This window comes from Thermobia domestica, chromosome 2, assembly GCF_964235325.1.
Source record: "Thermobia domestica chromosome 2, izTheDome1.hap1.1, whole genome shotgun sequence".
Classification (NCBI taxonomy): domain Eukaryota; kingdom Metazoa; phylum Arthropoda; class Insecta; order Zygentoma; family Lepismatidae; genus Thermobia; species Thermobia domestica.
In genome coordinates, this window is record NC_137455.1 from 227262558 (window position 1) to 227276362 (window position 13805).

General features: G+C 33.7%; 1 protein-coding gene across 3 annotated transcripts in view; it reads left to right on the forward strand.

Moving 5' to 3' along the window:
• Hr51 (photoreceptor-specific nuclear hormone receptor 51) overlaps nucleotides 1-13805 on the forward strand; it is a 1106739-nt gene that overhangs the window by 687870 nt on the left and 405064 nt on the right. For all 3 annotated transcript variants that reach the window (XM_081748470.1, XM_081748471.1, XM_081748472.1), the window contains one exon: nucleotides 127-241. In XM_081748470.1, the coding sequence (XP_081604596.1) occupies nucleotides 127-241 (115 nt within the window). The remainder of the gene's footprint in view (nucleotides 1-126; nucleotides 242-13805) is intronic.

A 13805-nucleotide genomic window follows, 5' to 3' on the forward strand; every position in this document is an offset into this window, starting at 1 on the left:
TAAGAATTTAATACGTGAAAAAATTTAGAGTGTAAATGCCACTTGGTATAATGTAACTATGCCCAAAAGTAAGGAAAGTATTCACTTTATTGTTTCTTCAAGCTTAATCAAATATTCTTTTCTTAGCGGTTCAGAACGAAAGACAACCTCGGAACACTGCCACCATTCGGCCAGAAGCCCTCGTTGAAATGGACCAGGAACGTGCACTACGAGAAGCTGCTGTGGCTGTTGGCGTTTTCGGGTGAGTCATTTTCATTCGATCAATAGGAAAATTGACTCCAAATAGCAATTTGTATTCAACAGAAAAAAATATTACAAAATAGGAAAAGAGTTTTAGCACATATTAAAAATGTGGATGCCACTATTTGAAAAAGTTGCCTATAGACTGTAATAGTTCACAAGGAAGAGAAATTACTAATCTCTACAGATCTAAGGAAGTTACTTACGCACTTGTGGCACACATAGGTAAAGTAAAAAGATAAAAAATCCATGGATTATATCTACACAATATATACACTTTCTAATATCTTATATGCATTTCCCCAGAGAATTTTAAAGTTATATTCAGGGTAAATGGCACTATTCAGTCTTCGGCTCATAATCGTATCTTATCACCTTTCTGTCTTTTCTCGCTACCTCTTCTCAGACTCACCTATTTTGCGATGGATAAGGAAGCAAATCCCCTTATACAAGCGTACATAATAGAAATCCATAATAGAGTAAGAGGATTCAGGCAATGAGGGATTGATCTTATTCATTTCAATATATACAATTCTTACCTTTATATTTGTAGTCACGCTCAATATTCTCAATCTGTACAATTGTCTATTCATACTGTAATATATAGAAATTAATAGTACATAAAAGAAATTACTCAACGGTCCATGTTACAATACGAATTACTGTGTGGAACTACTGCCTAATGCAAGATATAGCAAATTAAGATCTTTTATTTTGAGAATCTGTGTGTGAAGTTACTAAGCGTACTTGCAATAATTTCCCACTTTATAAAATGATAATTCCCTGCAGGCCACAAGTTTCCTGGTCAGCATTTTTAGCAAATACTAAAGAGAACAACAATTTCGGACTGCAATATAATAAGTAAGAAACAGTTTAACATTAGGTGCGGACACATTTACTCATTACTATGTTTGTCTTCTATTCAGAGATGCAAAAAATCTGGCCTTTTTGGGAAAGGTTTTTTTTTTTCAAAGAGCCAACCGGGAAAGAAACGAAAATTTTCGTTTTTCTGACTTTCTATGGTTTTCTTATTTAAGTGTCATCTTTGTTTTGCTGCAGCGAATTCTACAATTTAAAGATCTCATTTACAGTATTCACTACTTGTAAGTTCTATGTTCAGTTCGGACCCGGTCACCTCTATTTCTTTTCGAATATGCAGTTTCTTTCTCTTCATTGCTTGAAAAATCTCTCCAAAACATGATTGCCAGTATACGCACAATAAAGCTTAACTTTGGTTTTAGTTTATATTTTTATTATTTTGTAGAATTTCTTGGGAATATTTTCATACAGGAAATTCTTTCTATTATCTCCATTTAGTCATCACTCAACTTTAGCTAAAGGTGAATGGAAAAGTATAAGAAATGGTAAAAAAAGTGAACTACCTTATTTGCGCAATTTGTTTCTAGATATGGGTGTACGACGAGTCATACCCCTTTTGTAAGATGTTACATTCTCCTATGACAGTAGATTTTTCCAATCCTGACGGATAGTGAGCGATATTAGGTGTGAAAGTGATCGACAGATCAATACTCACGATAATTTCACCATACTGGGGCGAAATGTGCGGCGTGTCATGGTATAGGATACAATTTGGAAAGGTGATCATAGTAACGTCATCTTTGCGATGGGCACATCAATGCCCGATCGAGATATTGAAAGATACGTTACTACCTTTCTTTGAAACAGAAGAACTGTCGCGACGCTACAGAAGGCATGGATGAAGTGCCACCATATCTTGGGGCAAAGTAACAACTTGCTGAAAGAGCAAAATATGATTCAAACGCTACAGTCATCCGGACATTAATCCTATATAAATATCTGGCGTATTCTACAACTAAAATTCTAAAAACTGCCACACAGTTCCGAAAAAAATTAGAAACAAAAGATTACTTCAAGCATTTTGTGATGAATACAATCACCTCTCGTACGATGTAACTGATAACTTACAATGTCACATACTGTTCGAGTTTTACGTGCTGCCAAGCGGGGTTCAATCAAATACGAACTCCTGTATCAATAATAGACCTAGTTCGCACATGGCAATGAACCAAGTACTTTTTGGATGCCTATTTACTTATGGCAGGGTACTGTATGTATAAAATGGCTGATTTCTTCATCTTGTAGCTTTCATGTCACAAATAAAGTTTATCTCTTTTACGGAGGACCATGACCATGCATTTATTTAGTTTATTTTTAAATGTACCATTAGATACTATTATAATGTATAGTTTAAATTAAGAATTCAAAATACAACTGTATGTTAACAGTCTGAAGGTATTGCTTTTTTATGTGTAGCAAAAGAACGAAAAATAGAAAATAACTTTTTTTTCTTATTTCTTTTAAATTGGCTCAAAACTCGTTTAGTTTTCCAGGTCTTACTTATTAAATAGTGTCAGGATAGTGTAACCCCAAAACAAATAACACTAAGTGTATGGCTACACAAGTAAATGTTTACTTTTTAAATATGAAGTGACAATTTATAAAGAGTAGTTGTATTTATATAAAAGGTTAAACTCACAAATTAGAGATGTCCAAATCCGGGATTTTCATATTCCGGCAAGCGGAAATTAAAATTGGACAACTCCGTAATCGGGAAAAATTCCATATTCTAGAAAAATTCTGGAATTCTGAAAGATATCGGATCTCGGAAAAATTCGGTATTCGGAAAACTTGGTAAATTAGGAAAAGAGCTTACAAAAAATTTTAAATCATAGTTTAACACAGCAACCAAATAGTAGTAATTAACGATGTGTTTTATGGGTTAAGATGGCTGTAAGCGTAAAATCTGTAATAGCTAGCAATTTACATATGAGAAATTCCATTCCAAAGACCGAACTGTGACTTCTAAAGCCTATAGGCCTACTCTCGTACTCAACTTATCTGTCTATTCGTCTATTTTTATCTTTCAGCACCGGCAGCGAAGTAACTCCAGACATTTATAATGTTAAGTAGTTTAAAATTAGCAATTAGAAATGACTACATTAGCTTTTCTGTTTATAACAATGGAAACATGCGGAGATGGTACATTGAAATGCATTGAAGCAATTTTATGTTATTCTTTCATTGACTACCATGTGGAAAAGAACGATTTTCCCCAGATAACTTATAGTAGTAGAATGCGATTCTCGCAAGTACAGTATTTTTTTAGAACATAATACACAAATTAATACACGTTTGAAGTTAGTTTCTATTATGGCATAATATACATACTTAAATCTTGACAGTGCTGTTACGAGAAGCAGTGGTATGTTCAGAAGGCGTCATGATAGGGACTAGTAATTTCCTAGTAGAAGCACAAATACATACATTTTTAAAATTACTTTTTCATCAGCATTGCGAAGCAAGTTTAAATCTGCGTCGTAATTTGCAGTTTCTGAGTAGCATTTTCCGCACCAATGGGATGGAGAATATTATTTATTTATTTTAGTGTTTTACGCGTACATTAAAAAATAAAAAAAAAACTAACAGTTTTATACCATATAGCAAACACTTGTAATAGTGAGAAGTAGAGCAGAGAAAAGTAACAACAAACCTTTCTTTTCTTTTTTAAGTAATAACTTTGTTATTCTAGAGATTGCTTAAGATAATAGTTGACTCTGAATGTGTCGTCCATGTGGACCTTTCTATTAGGTGAAAAATCCGTAATACGTCAAGAACCTGAAAATTGGCATTACACATAACAGAATGAAATTTATTTTATGGCGAAACATATTAACTTACTTTCACGCATGTGTTCATTTCCTAACTCATATTGTAATCAAATGCTGCTCCAGTCTAGTTTGTCTTTTTCATTCATTCATTATTAAAAGTTGTATACCGAACAAAATATTTTCAATATTTCAATGAAAATCAAGAGGACGTATCGAAACGATTATTTCTTTATCGATAGTATCAACGGAGAAAATCTGTCTTCAACATTGGGGGGGGGGGCGGACAAGTAAGACGGTTTCCTGCTTTTTTTCCTTTTTTGTTAAGTGATGATCAAAATAATTGTGAAGTTGTAAAACAATGCTGTGGATGATCAGGGAGCAGAGTTGTCTTCAAGAATGGAAGACGGGTAGATTTGAGACTCATTCTGGGGGAACTTCAATTTCATCTCACTTTCCTTTGTTGCAATCCGACACAAATCATCACATTTTTTCCCAAAAGTCACATTTCAAATCAGATTTTTGGAGGGGACAATTCTAAGTTTACTATTGCATACATACATTCACTACTAATATCACCATGTTGGAAAATTAATTGGGGTGAAAAATATCACTTAGGTGGCCCATGGAATGGTCCCTATCACCCCTGGGTAGTACACAACATTAATCAAGAACCCAGAACGTTTTTAATTGGTTAGGCCAGCAAAGGCTTTGGTGTAAAAAATAAAAAGGTTGGACAATATATTTATTCATGCGAGACTTTCTACTGACACATGAGAATAACCTAACAATACTTTATTTTTATTGGTACGTACAAATAATATACTCTTCTTTATAAGGGTGAACTATAATGAGGAGCGCTGTGATTTGATGTCTGCTTCTGACGGACACGCTGAACTGACTAAGTTTTCTCGTATTTTGAAACAGACAGGGATGATGATACCTTACTGCGTTGAAACTTGTATCATTCTATGTATATAGGACAATGACCTTGTTATAGCTAGAATAACTACGATGCAAATGCAATCGGCCATGTTGTGATGAAACATGTTATGCATAGGGTAATAGCCCTGTCGCTTGTGAAACCTTACACGTGAATATCTTGCGAGTTTGAAAGTTGTTTGATGTTGAAAATCGTTTACATAGAGCTATTTGGAAAATTTTACATATAGACACATCATGGAGTCTTTTGAGAACGTGCAAGCTAACGAAACTGTTACTAACCGTGGACCGATATTTATGACGAAAAAGAAATATACGGATCTCCAGAACAGGAATTAGATGATATGCACAGAGAAATACCGTCATCTATAGTATCGTCAACAGCTCCGTAATCCCCGACTATAATTTGTCGGAAAAGCTGTAATCGTGGTTCAAGTTATGGAACCTGAATGTATACAGGACGCTATTGAAAAGTAGTATTTTGATGACCGATCAATATGGGATGAATGTAGACTGGATGTTTATCATGATTTGTTCTCATGATTGTATATATGTAGATCCGAAGTCATTGGAAATCCGTGCTTTTAGTATACTTGCAAGTCGAAGTATTGAAGATGATATATTTAACGTGTATGAAAATGCACATATTTTGGATAATTAATTAGAGAAAAATTTATGACGCTTATTGAGCATTACTAACAAGTAAGTGAAGCGGGCTATCTCCCGGAATCAGTGGAAGTTTTATTAAGAAAAGGCAGAAAGTAATCGGACACATCGAGTTAAAATGTGTTTTAATAATTACAGTGTTTCATGTGTTTCAGCGATTCGTGCAAATTAAATATTGCCTTGAAGTATCTATCCCGTGCTAAAACTCTTGTGGAACTTTTTGAACAGGAAGATAGTGAAATCTCATTTATAAACTTTATGCGTAAGCTTGTGATCTATTAAAAATACATAATGTGTTAGAAAAATTGTATTTTTTATACAGCGTTCATGCAAAATTTTACAATGCGTAAATCAGTACATTATTGATATTCAAGGATATTATCCGATAAATTTATAATTCGTGAAATTCGTTTAACATTCGGCGATACAGTAAATTTCCATTGTTTGGAAAATCGCAATAAAATATAACTTATTATTAAGTTGTCAAAAAGTCGATTGGTATATATTTAGTTTACTTGGATTAAACTGGAATTACAAAAACGGATACACTGTATCACGCGTAATTAACCTTGTATACCAAATAGATGTAAATAATTCAACATTTTAAGGTAAAGTTTTTGAGAAATCTGTTTGGATTAAGAGAAATCTGTTTGGAGAAATCTGTTAACGAATTATGTGCAAACACTTTTAACGATTGTTGTTCTTTTCATGCAAATGTTGTAAATAAATCAGGATATGCATATCGTAATGAACAACAATTGGAAATACGAACGATCATTAGCATTAATTATTGCTTTATCTAGGTTGCAATTATTTTTCTTCTTTTTAGGAGTTGTAAATAAAATGCAGGAATTGTGAATCAAATTGTGTAAACAACTTGTAGATAAAATAAATTAATAAAATAAAAATTGCAATTAAGATAAAATATTCAAAACTGATTTCATTTTCTTTTCTAAAAGTTCGCTTTTTCAAATGTATCTTCTTAAACATTTTTCGAATGATCGGTTACAAATCATATAATGTATAGAGAATAACACACATAACTGCACAACACGGATTCATCATCTTGATAAGTATTATTATTGTAGCAGGTGATAAGTTGTATTATTTGTAACAGATATTTTAGTATTTTTATATAGAAAGATTTTATTTTTTGGAATGTCCGTGGCAAGACTATCGAAAGAAATGTTTTGCTCATTTTCATTCATGTAAACTGCAACCTAATGCTATACACCTGAATTCGATATATACAGGTTAATAACGAGACCAGCTGGAGGTCACGCAGTCATGGGAAGTTTGTCAAGCGGGTAAATTTCCTTAACACTTGCACCAGTCTATCTATTAGTAGCATCTCACCAATATACGAGATAAATAGTATTTTCAATTATCACTGTTATTCACGTATAAAACATAACCATACACTTTCACATATTCAGAATACAGTAACGCCCGATGTACACTGCTCTCTGCTACACCTATACTGCTGAAAAGGGTGTGCCATGATCGACAAACTTGTGAACGTGGAATCCCTATGAAGTATATTTGGACATTCTATTAACTCTAAATTTGTAACAACTTTTTGAAGAATTTCACGAAGAAAACACTTTTTAGTTTATTCGTAATTGTAGTTTGTAGTACTACTTGACAAATGTTTTGAAGTATCTGATTAAGATGCGAATACTCTACATCGCACTCATGCCAGTTAATATCATATATGTGGTAGCTAAAATATTTGGATTAAGATAGGCATTTAAAGAATATGCAAGTTTAAATATCCAATTTTGAACGATAGGAACGTCAGAATTTAAAGCAAGTAATTCTGTTACAACAAAACTTCGTTATTATCATGAAATGCCGAGAAGCGTACGATAAATCTCGTTCTGCTAAACTGACTCAATTAGAACATGTTATCAGAATAAATAATTATATCTTTATTTCTCTGCGCTAAGGAATCAAATTGTGCATACAGAGTTCATGTAACTGGTAAGTTTCAAATTTCTGAAAACGGTTCTTCTAAATTTGCAAGGGAATCACGTACAGCGTCCCAAGTATTGTCACCTAAAGTACGTATACAAGACAGAATGAAAGCATAACCGTGTGGATATGTATCAAGAGTAACAGTATGAGTGTAATTTTGATAATATATTCTAGTACCTGAAATCAAATTATAGGAATTTATAAGGTAAAAATCGTTTCGAAATTCCAAGGTCAGGGGATTTGGATTAAATGATTTTGAACAAACTTGTAGTTGCAATTTGTTAACTTAAATTTTTGGAAGTCATAAGGATTAAGATGTGATATCCCATTAAAGACTCTATTAGAGATGAAACCAGTAACCAAATCTTTAGTAGCGTTACCGAAGAAGAGATTATTAAGGATGTAGGAGTTTACTTCTCTGAGTAGAGTATAAGAACTTGTTACAAGTAATTTGCCATTTCCGACACCATTTGTGAATTTAATTGCATAGGCAAAGCAGCTTGACGTGCGCGAAAACGTACTTCCTCAAGTGTACATTTATAGTTTGTATTTTCAGCAGACATCAAGCAAAAAGCATATTTACTGTGGTGTAATTTTACGTGGAATCTTACGTGGAACGATCTAAACTTACAATACCAGTATCAAACGTCCATATATTTCAAAACTTTTCCTGTTATTTTACCCTATTGTACGTGTCTTACAAACAGCAGTAGTATAAATTAATTGCTAAATTGCTTTGCTCTATCTTAAAGCTGAATTGCACATGCAAAATATGTTTGAGAAGCATCACAAGAATTATTTAATCTTCAACTGCATGCGCGATGAAGATAAGATCGAAATCAATAACTAATTACTTGATAAGTTAATGAAATATTAATTTGTATAATAATGTATGTAAGAAATTGTTTACCGGTGCAACATTATCATCAACATCTAAATTTGTATCATCAGGTTTTGTAATTTTACAATGTACATAAAAATAATGATATACAGGATGAATAAATTTATCTGTTTCTCTAGGAGTAACAAATTCCACAGGTCCTTCAAATGTTAATGAGAAAATGGCAACGATATTCAGGACTTGTGCTTGCTTCAATTACAGTTTGTGTCGTTGCTATAGAAAAGAAATACCGCATAATTAATTGGTACAACTACTTTCATAACTACTTGGACCCCTGACTGTTATAAATCTATTAGTTGGAGTCCAGGACATTTGCAGTTGTGAGAACGCCTACACACATGCTATCTAACTTACACGTAACATATCTCGACACTAACAGCAGTTGGTAGCACTGAGTCAAGTCTTTATGCAAGTAAAATTGTTAGTAGATGACGCACGAAACATTTCTCCATTCTGAGATCAATCTTTCTGATTCAGAGCGTGTTGTCTAATGAACATCATATGTTAATCTCAATGTTGCTGTGTATGTAATGTATTATTTCATTATTTACTCTATATTCAAAGAAATAAAATCACAGATTACACATGAATCGGAAAATGTTTGAAGGTAGACGAAAATATCAAATCTAGAACAACTGACGGAAAAAATTTTGTAAATCACTGTACCCATTGACAGACCTTCTCCAATTCTCCTTACTCCAACATTTTTTCTTTCTAGTGAAGAGAAGATCTTGCTTGTCACACTGACTATGCATTGAAATTGAAACACTTGAAAAAGTTTCAGTCTGGCCGGAATCGAACCCGGGTCTAAAGAGTAGAAGTTACAGAACAGTCTCATACAAAATATAAACAAGATACCATAGATTGTGTGAGTGTCTTAATGACTTACTCGAGATTTCTTTATTTAACCCAAAAACAAGTTAAATAGACGTTGCTCAATGAGGAAAATATCATGAAACGTTCTTCAAGTTGAGACTACGTCATCGGTTGCAGTGATGGTCCCACTTTACATTAAATTTCGTCTTTGCCATAACTTATAATTTCCAAAGAAGAAAGGACGACAGTAATTATTTTCACATTCTTTGAAACACGTTGAACAAATAGACAGTTCTGTGTTTATGTTCCATAACTACTTGTTTATTTTCTTATATTCATATGAGGACTTTATGACAAATTGAGCCGGTAGCCCTAGCCGAGTGATCTCGGGCGTTCGACTTCTGTTCATAAAGAGCAATCCACTAGGGGGTGAATTCCTTTGAAGACTAAGGTCGTAATTTTAACTATCCTTAGTATTTCTGTGTTCGTGTCCCTGTAGTCTTTGGAGTACGTCAAAAGGACATGAGGTGCCAGAGGCGAACAACACTCCGGTTGGGTCGATTGGTTTAGGAATTGTGAGAAGAGGAAAATACAATTGCTACCAGGATTAAAATCCGGACGTGGCAATTATTATTTTTTATGAATGAGAAGATAATGTTTATTTAGTTTGTATTGTAATTATATTATTTTATTATTATTATTATTATTATTATTATTATTATTATTATTATTATTATTATTATTATTATTATTATTATTATCACCGAAGGAAAGAAAAAGTAACATAGTCGAAGGTATTCATAGGAACAGAAAAGATATATAGTATGTCAGATGTCTCTTAGGTTTAAACATGAACGCAATAATATTATTACGTTTATAGATTTACAGATAAAATTATCATTTTATTACAACAAGAAATGGAATATAAATATTTGTTAGCTGATAACAGAAATGCATTTCGTTTCGCCTTTCTTCTTGGTAGAAAGTTGAGGTGACATCTTAAAAAGAATCATTCGAGTGAGTAGTGTTATAAGTTCCATCACTTCTTGTAATTTGTGCACAGCTAGGAACAATTCCTTGGAACTCATTTATGGCCGATACTACAGCAGTAGGGACGTCTTTAGCCCTTATGTATTCATCAGTTTTTGTCCAAACACGTTACCTCCCAGACAGTTACGAATAAAGGTTGATAGGATGACGTAATTTTGTGTCGTTGGCATTTCACCTCTGAAGGAAGACTTCTAAACTCTTAGAGTCAGGGAAATAGAATATTTTTCATGTTAGTATACATCAGAAGTATCAATATTGCAAATTATAAAAAATTCCTGAATTGCCACAGCGGCAATCGAACCGGCGTCAGGAACATAACGAAAATAACGCTTAAGCCACTATTCAAAGACATCACTGTTCTGGAAGAAGAAAAAATGAATGCGTAGTGAATTCAGTGTTTACCCACTTTTACGATTGCAGTGAAATAATGGTAAACTTTCTGATTTCATTCATGATAAAATAGTAAAGTATTATGCAGAAGGAATAGTGCAGAGAATTCAGCTTTAAATTGACAACTCATATGTTCGGAGGTGCTGTCGTTAAGGAAACAAAGAAACAATGACGATAGTAAAAATTTCAAACAGTATTCGCGCGTTCTTCCCTTACCTGAACTAAGTAATAAAATATGGTGAACATGCAATTTTTGGTCTATGATTTTCATCTTACGTGTAGCCAGATTTGTAGTGCGTCAGTAGGTCAAATGGTTCGACATTTCTGAGTGGGTCAGTGAGTTGTGGGTCAACAGGATGTGAGCCAGTGCGACTCATCAACCACCATGACCCACCACTCACTATGACCCATTCTGACCCGCCTATACACAGCTCACTGCATTGTAGACAAAGTCTTCTGAACACCATATTTTTTTCACCCTCGACCCTAGCCATAGAAACTAAAAACCTGTCTCTGATTCGTTGCTGCTTGCGATTTTCCAAACTTTCTGGTTTATGTGTTGTGTATTATAGTAGTAATAAAAGACAATTGTCACTGTTGGAATTGAGGAAGAAGAATATTGAAGAAGCAGTTGAAGTTAAATTTTTATCATGGTAGTCAAGGTGGAACAAAACTAGCCCTGTGGGGCTTATAACCCGCTCCTTCTCCTCTTCCTCCTCCTCCTACTACTTATAGGATTCTTATAGCAAAACTGCACACGTAACGTAATCATTTTTTGAATATTTTCTTCATAATATTTTAATGAAAAATGTTTTGAAAAATTTAAAAATAACATATAAAAATAAAAAACTTTCCTTGGCCTGTGTTTGGACCCACCCTGAAAGCAATTATTGGTATATTGCGCTAGTGTGCTCGGCCACGAAGACAGCCAGTAACAGACACTTGATTTTTGCTATATTTATGCTTCGTGGCGAGAAACGGATAACTCCACCTTACCAGAACTGAGTATTTAGCTCCTATGAGTAGGTCGATCATGATTTAAAAATTTGCTTCTGAACACTGGTCAATTTGTCTATGTTTTACTTTCCAGGTCTCCATTTCCCTTTTTCGTTTGTTTCTGTTTACTTATCTCTAAGTGAAAAAAGAAGTTGAGGCCTTTTGGATATTGATATTTGTAATTGTAATAATAGTAATAGGACAAGTACTACTACTTTGCTTTCGAGACACACGCCTGTGAGTTTTAGAGAACCTAACTACTACAAAAAATACATTCTTGAATCACTGTAATACATAAGTTATTATTTTCAAAAATTGAATGTAACTATGTGTGCTTAATCATCACGGCGAAATTGCAGTCAAATAAAATTGCTTTTGGTATATAGTTAGGCCTTAATCCAAGCTGGGATATTATCATATTGTGTTCATTATAATAATATCCTAAGGGATAGTGATGATCGGAATATTTGCGAAATAAATTGAGTATCTCACAAGTACTTAAACTTACAGAGCTAAAATTCAGTATATTAACTCTTTATGGAAAATGAACATAAATTGCCCTAACATGTCTTAACGTTCTCCTTGATGCGGAGGGGTGTACTTTGATGGTAAATAGATAGTAGGTTAGTTTGTAAAAATAATCGAAAACGGTTGATATTCACTGAAAAACAATATTGGGAAAGAACACGGCGGGAGCTCATGTGGTTCGGATTCACGTTAGTCCTTAGGTCTACGTCTCATATAGCCTCGCTGCTGAAAGGGCCGTTATACTCAAAATCAACTCAACAAAAAACTGAGTGTTTCTCATTATATATCCATTTTACTTAGCGTGCGCTTTATAATAATTGCTGAAGCTTGTTTATTATATGGAGCGCTTAGAGCAGAGGGCAATCAACCCATAAAGTTGTGAGAAAAATAGACAAAAAATTGGTAAAGTAAGCTTCTTATGTTGGTCTATTTACCTTGATTTGTGACTTTCAAATTTCATCCGTTTTTTCACTGAAAATATCGATAATTCCACATGGAAGTAATTAGATGATGATACTTTAATTGAAATTCATTGTAATTTTGCCCATGACAAACGCTATACCATTTTATATGGTAAAGGTAAGATCCATCGTTATTGTAACAGAGCGGTGCTTGAGCGATTGACCGTAGAAATTAAAACTCCGATTAGTTAGAATTTGACATACTTTTTCATTACAAGTATAAACTCTTTAGTCGGTAGAGAAGAGGCCGTCGATCATGTGTCAGAGTTGATCACGATTCATTCCCGGCTGGAGCTCATGTGGTTCCGATTCCACGTTAATCAGTAGGTCCACGTCTCATATAGCCTCGCTGTTGAACGGGACGTAAAACTCAAAAATCAATCAATCAATTGATCACGATTCGTTATGGTGGGTCAATGGTTAATGGCGGGTGGTGTTCAGAGTGGGTCGTGGTGGGTGCTAGGTCTGAGTGGGTCATGGTGCGTGGTGGGTCATAGTGGGTCATGTGTCAGAGTGTGGTGGGTCATAGTGGGTCACTGTGGGTGATGCGTCAGTGGGTCTTGGGTCAAGTTTTCATTGATACACTCCATCTCTGGTCAAATCTGTAAAACCAAACTAAACAAAGAGTAATATTAATACATAAAACGCTCAACATCTTAACTATTCATGACATAAGTATTGCATGATCCGAATAGCTCTAGTGTATCCGCAAATCATCATTTGTCACATTTTATTAAAATATGTCATGACTTTTCTGGCAACCTGATACTCAAAATGTTGTTAATACGTAAAGCTTATTGATCTCATCACTTATTCACTTACACTCTTATGATCACCAAAACCTTTAGGATACTTTCCGTAGATACATAAAGGTGAAATGCAGTATCCATGTTTGGTTTAGAGTGCAAGTAAACAATCAAAAACAACAGGATAATATTCCCCTCCCCCAAACCCCCTACAATGGAGTGTGTTGATTATTCAACAAAAAGACTTTCAATACCATAAGAAAATACATAAAATATAACATATGTTGCCAAGTCTCGACTTTGCAATAATAATAATAATAATAATAATAATAATAATAATAATAATAATAATAATAATAATAATAATAATAATAATAATAATAATAAAGAAATAACAGTATTGCAAAATCAATTACGTAACCAATACCTTCCAATTAAGAAAAAA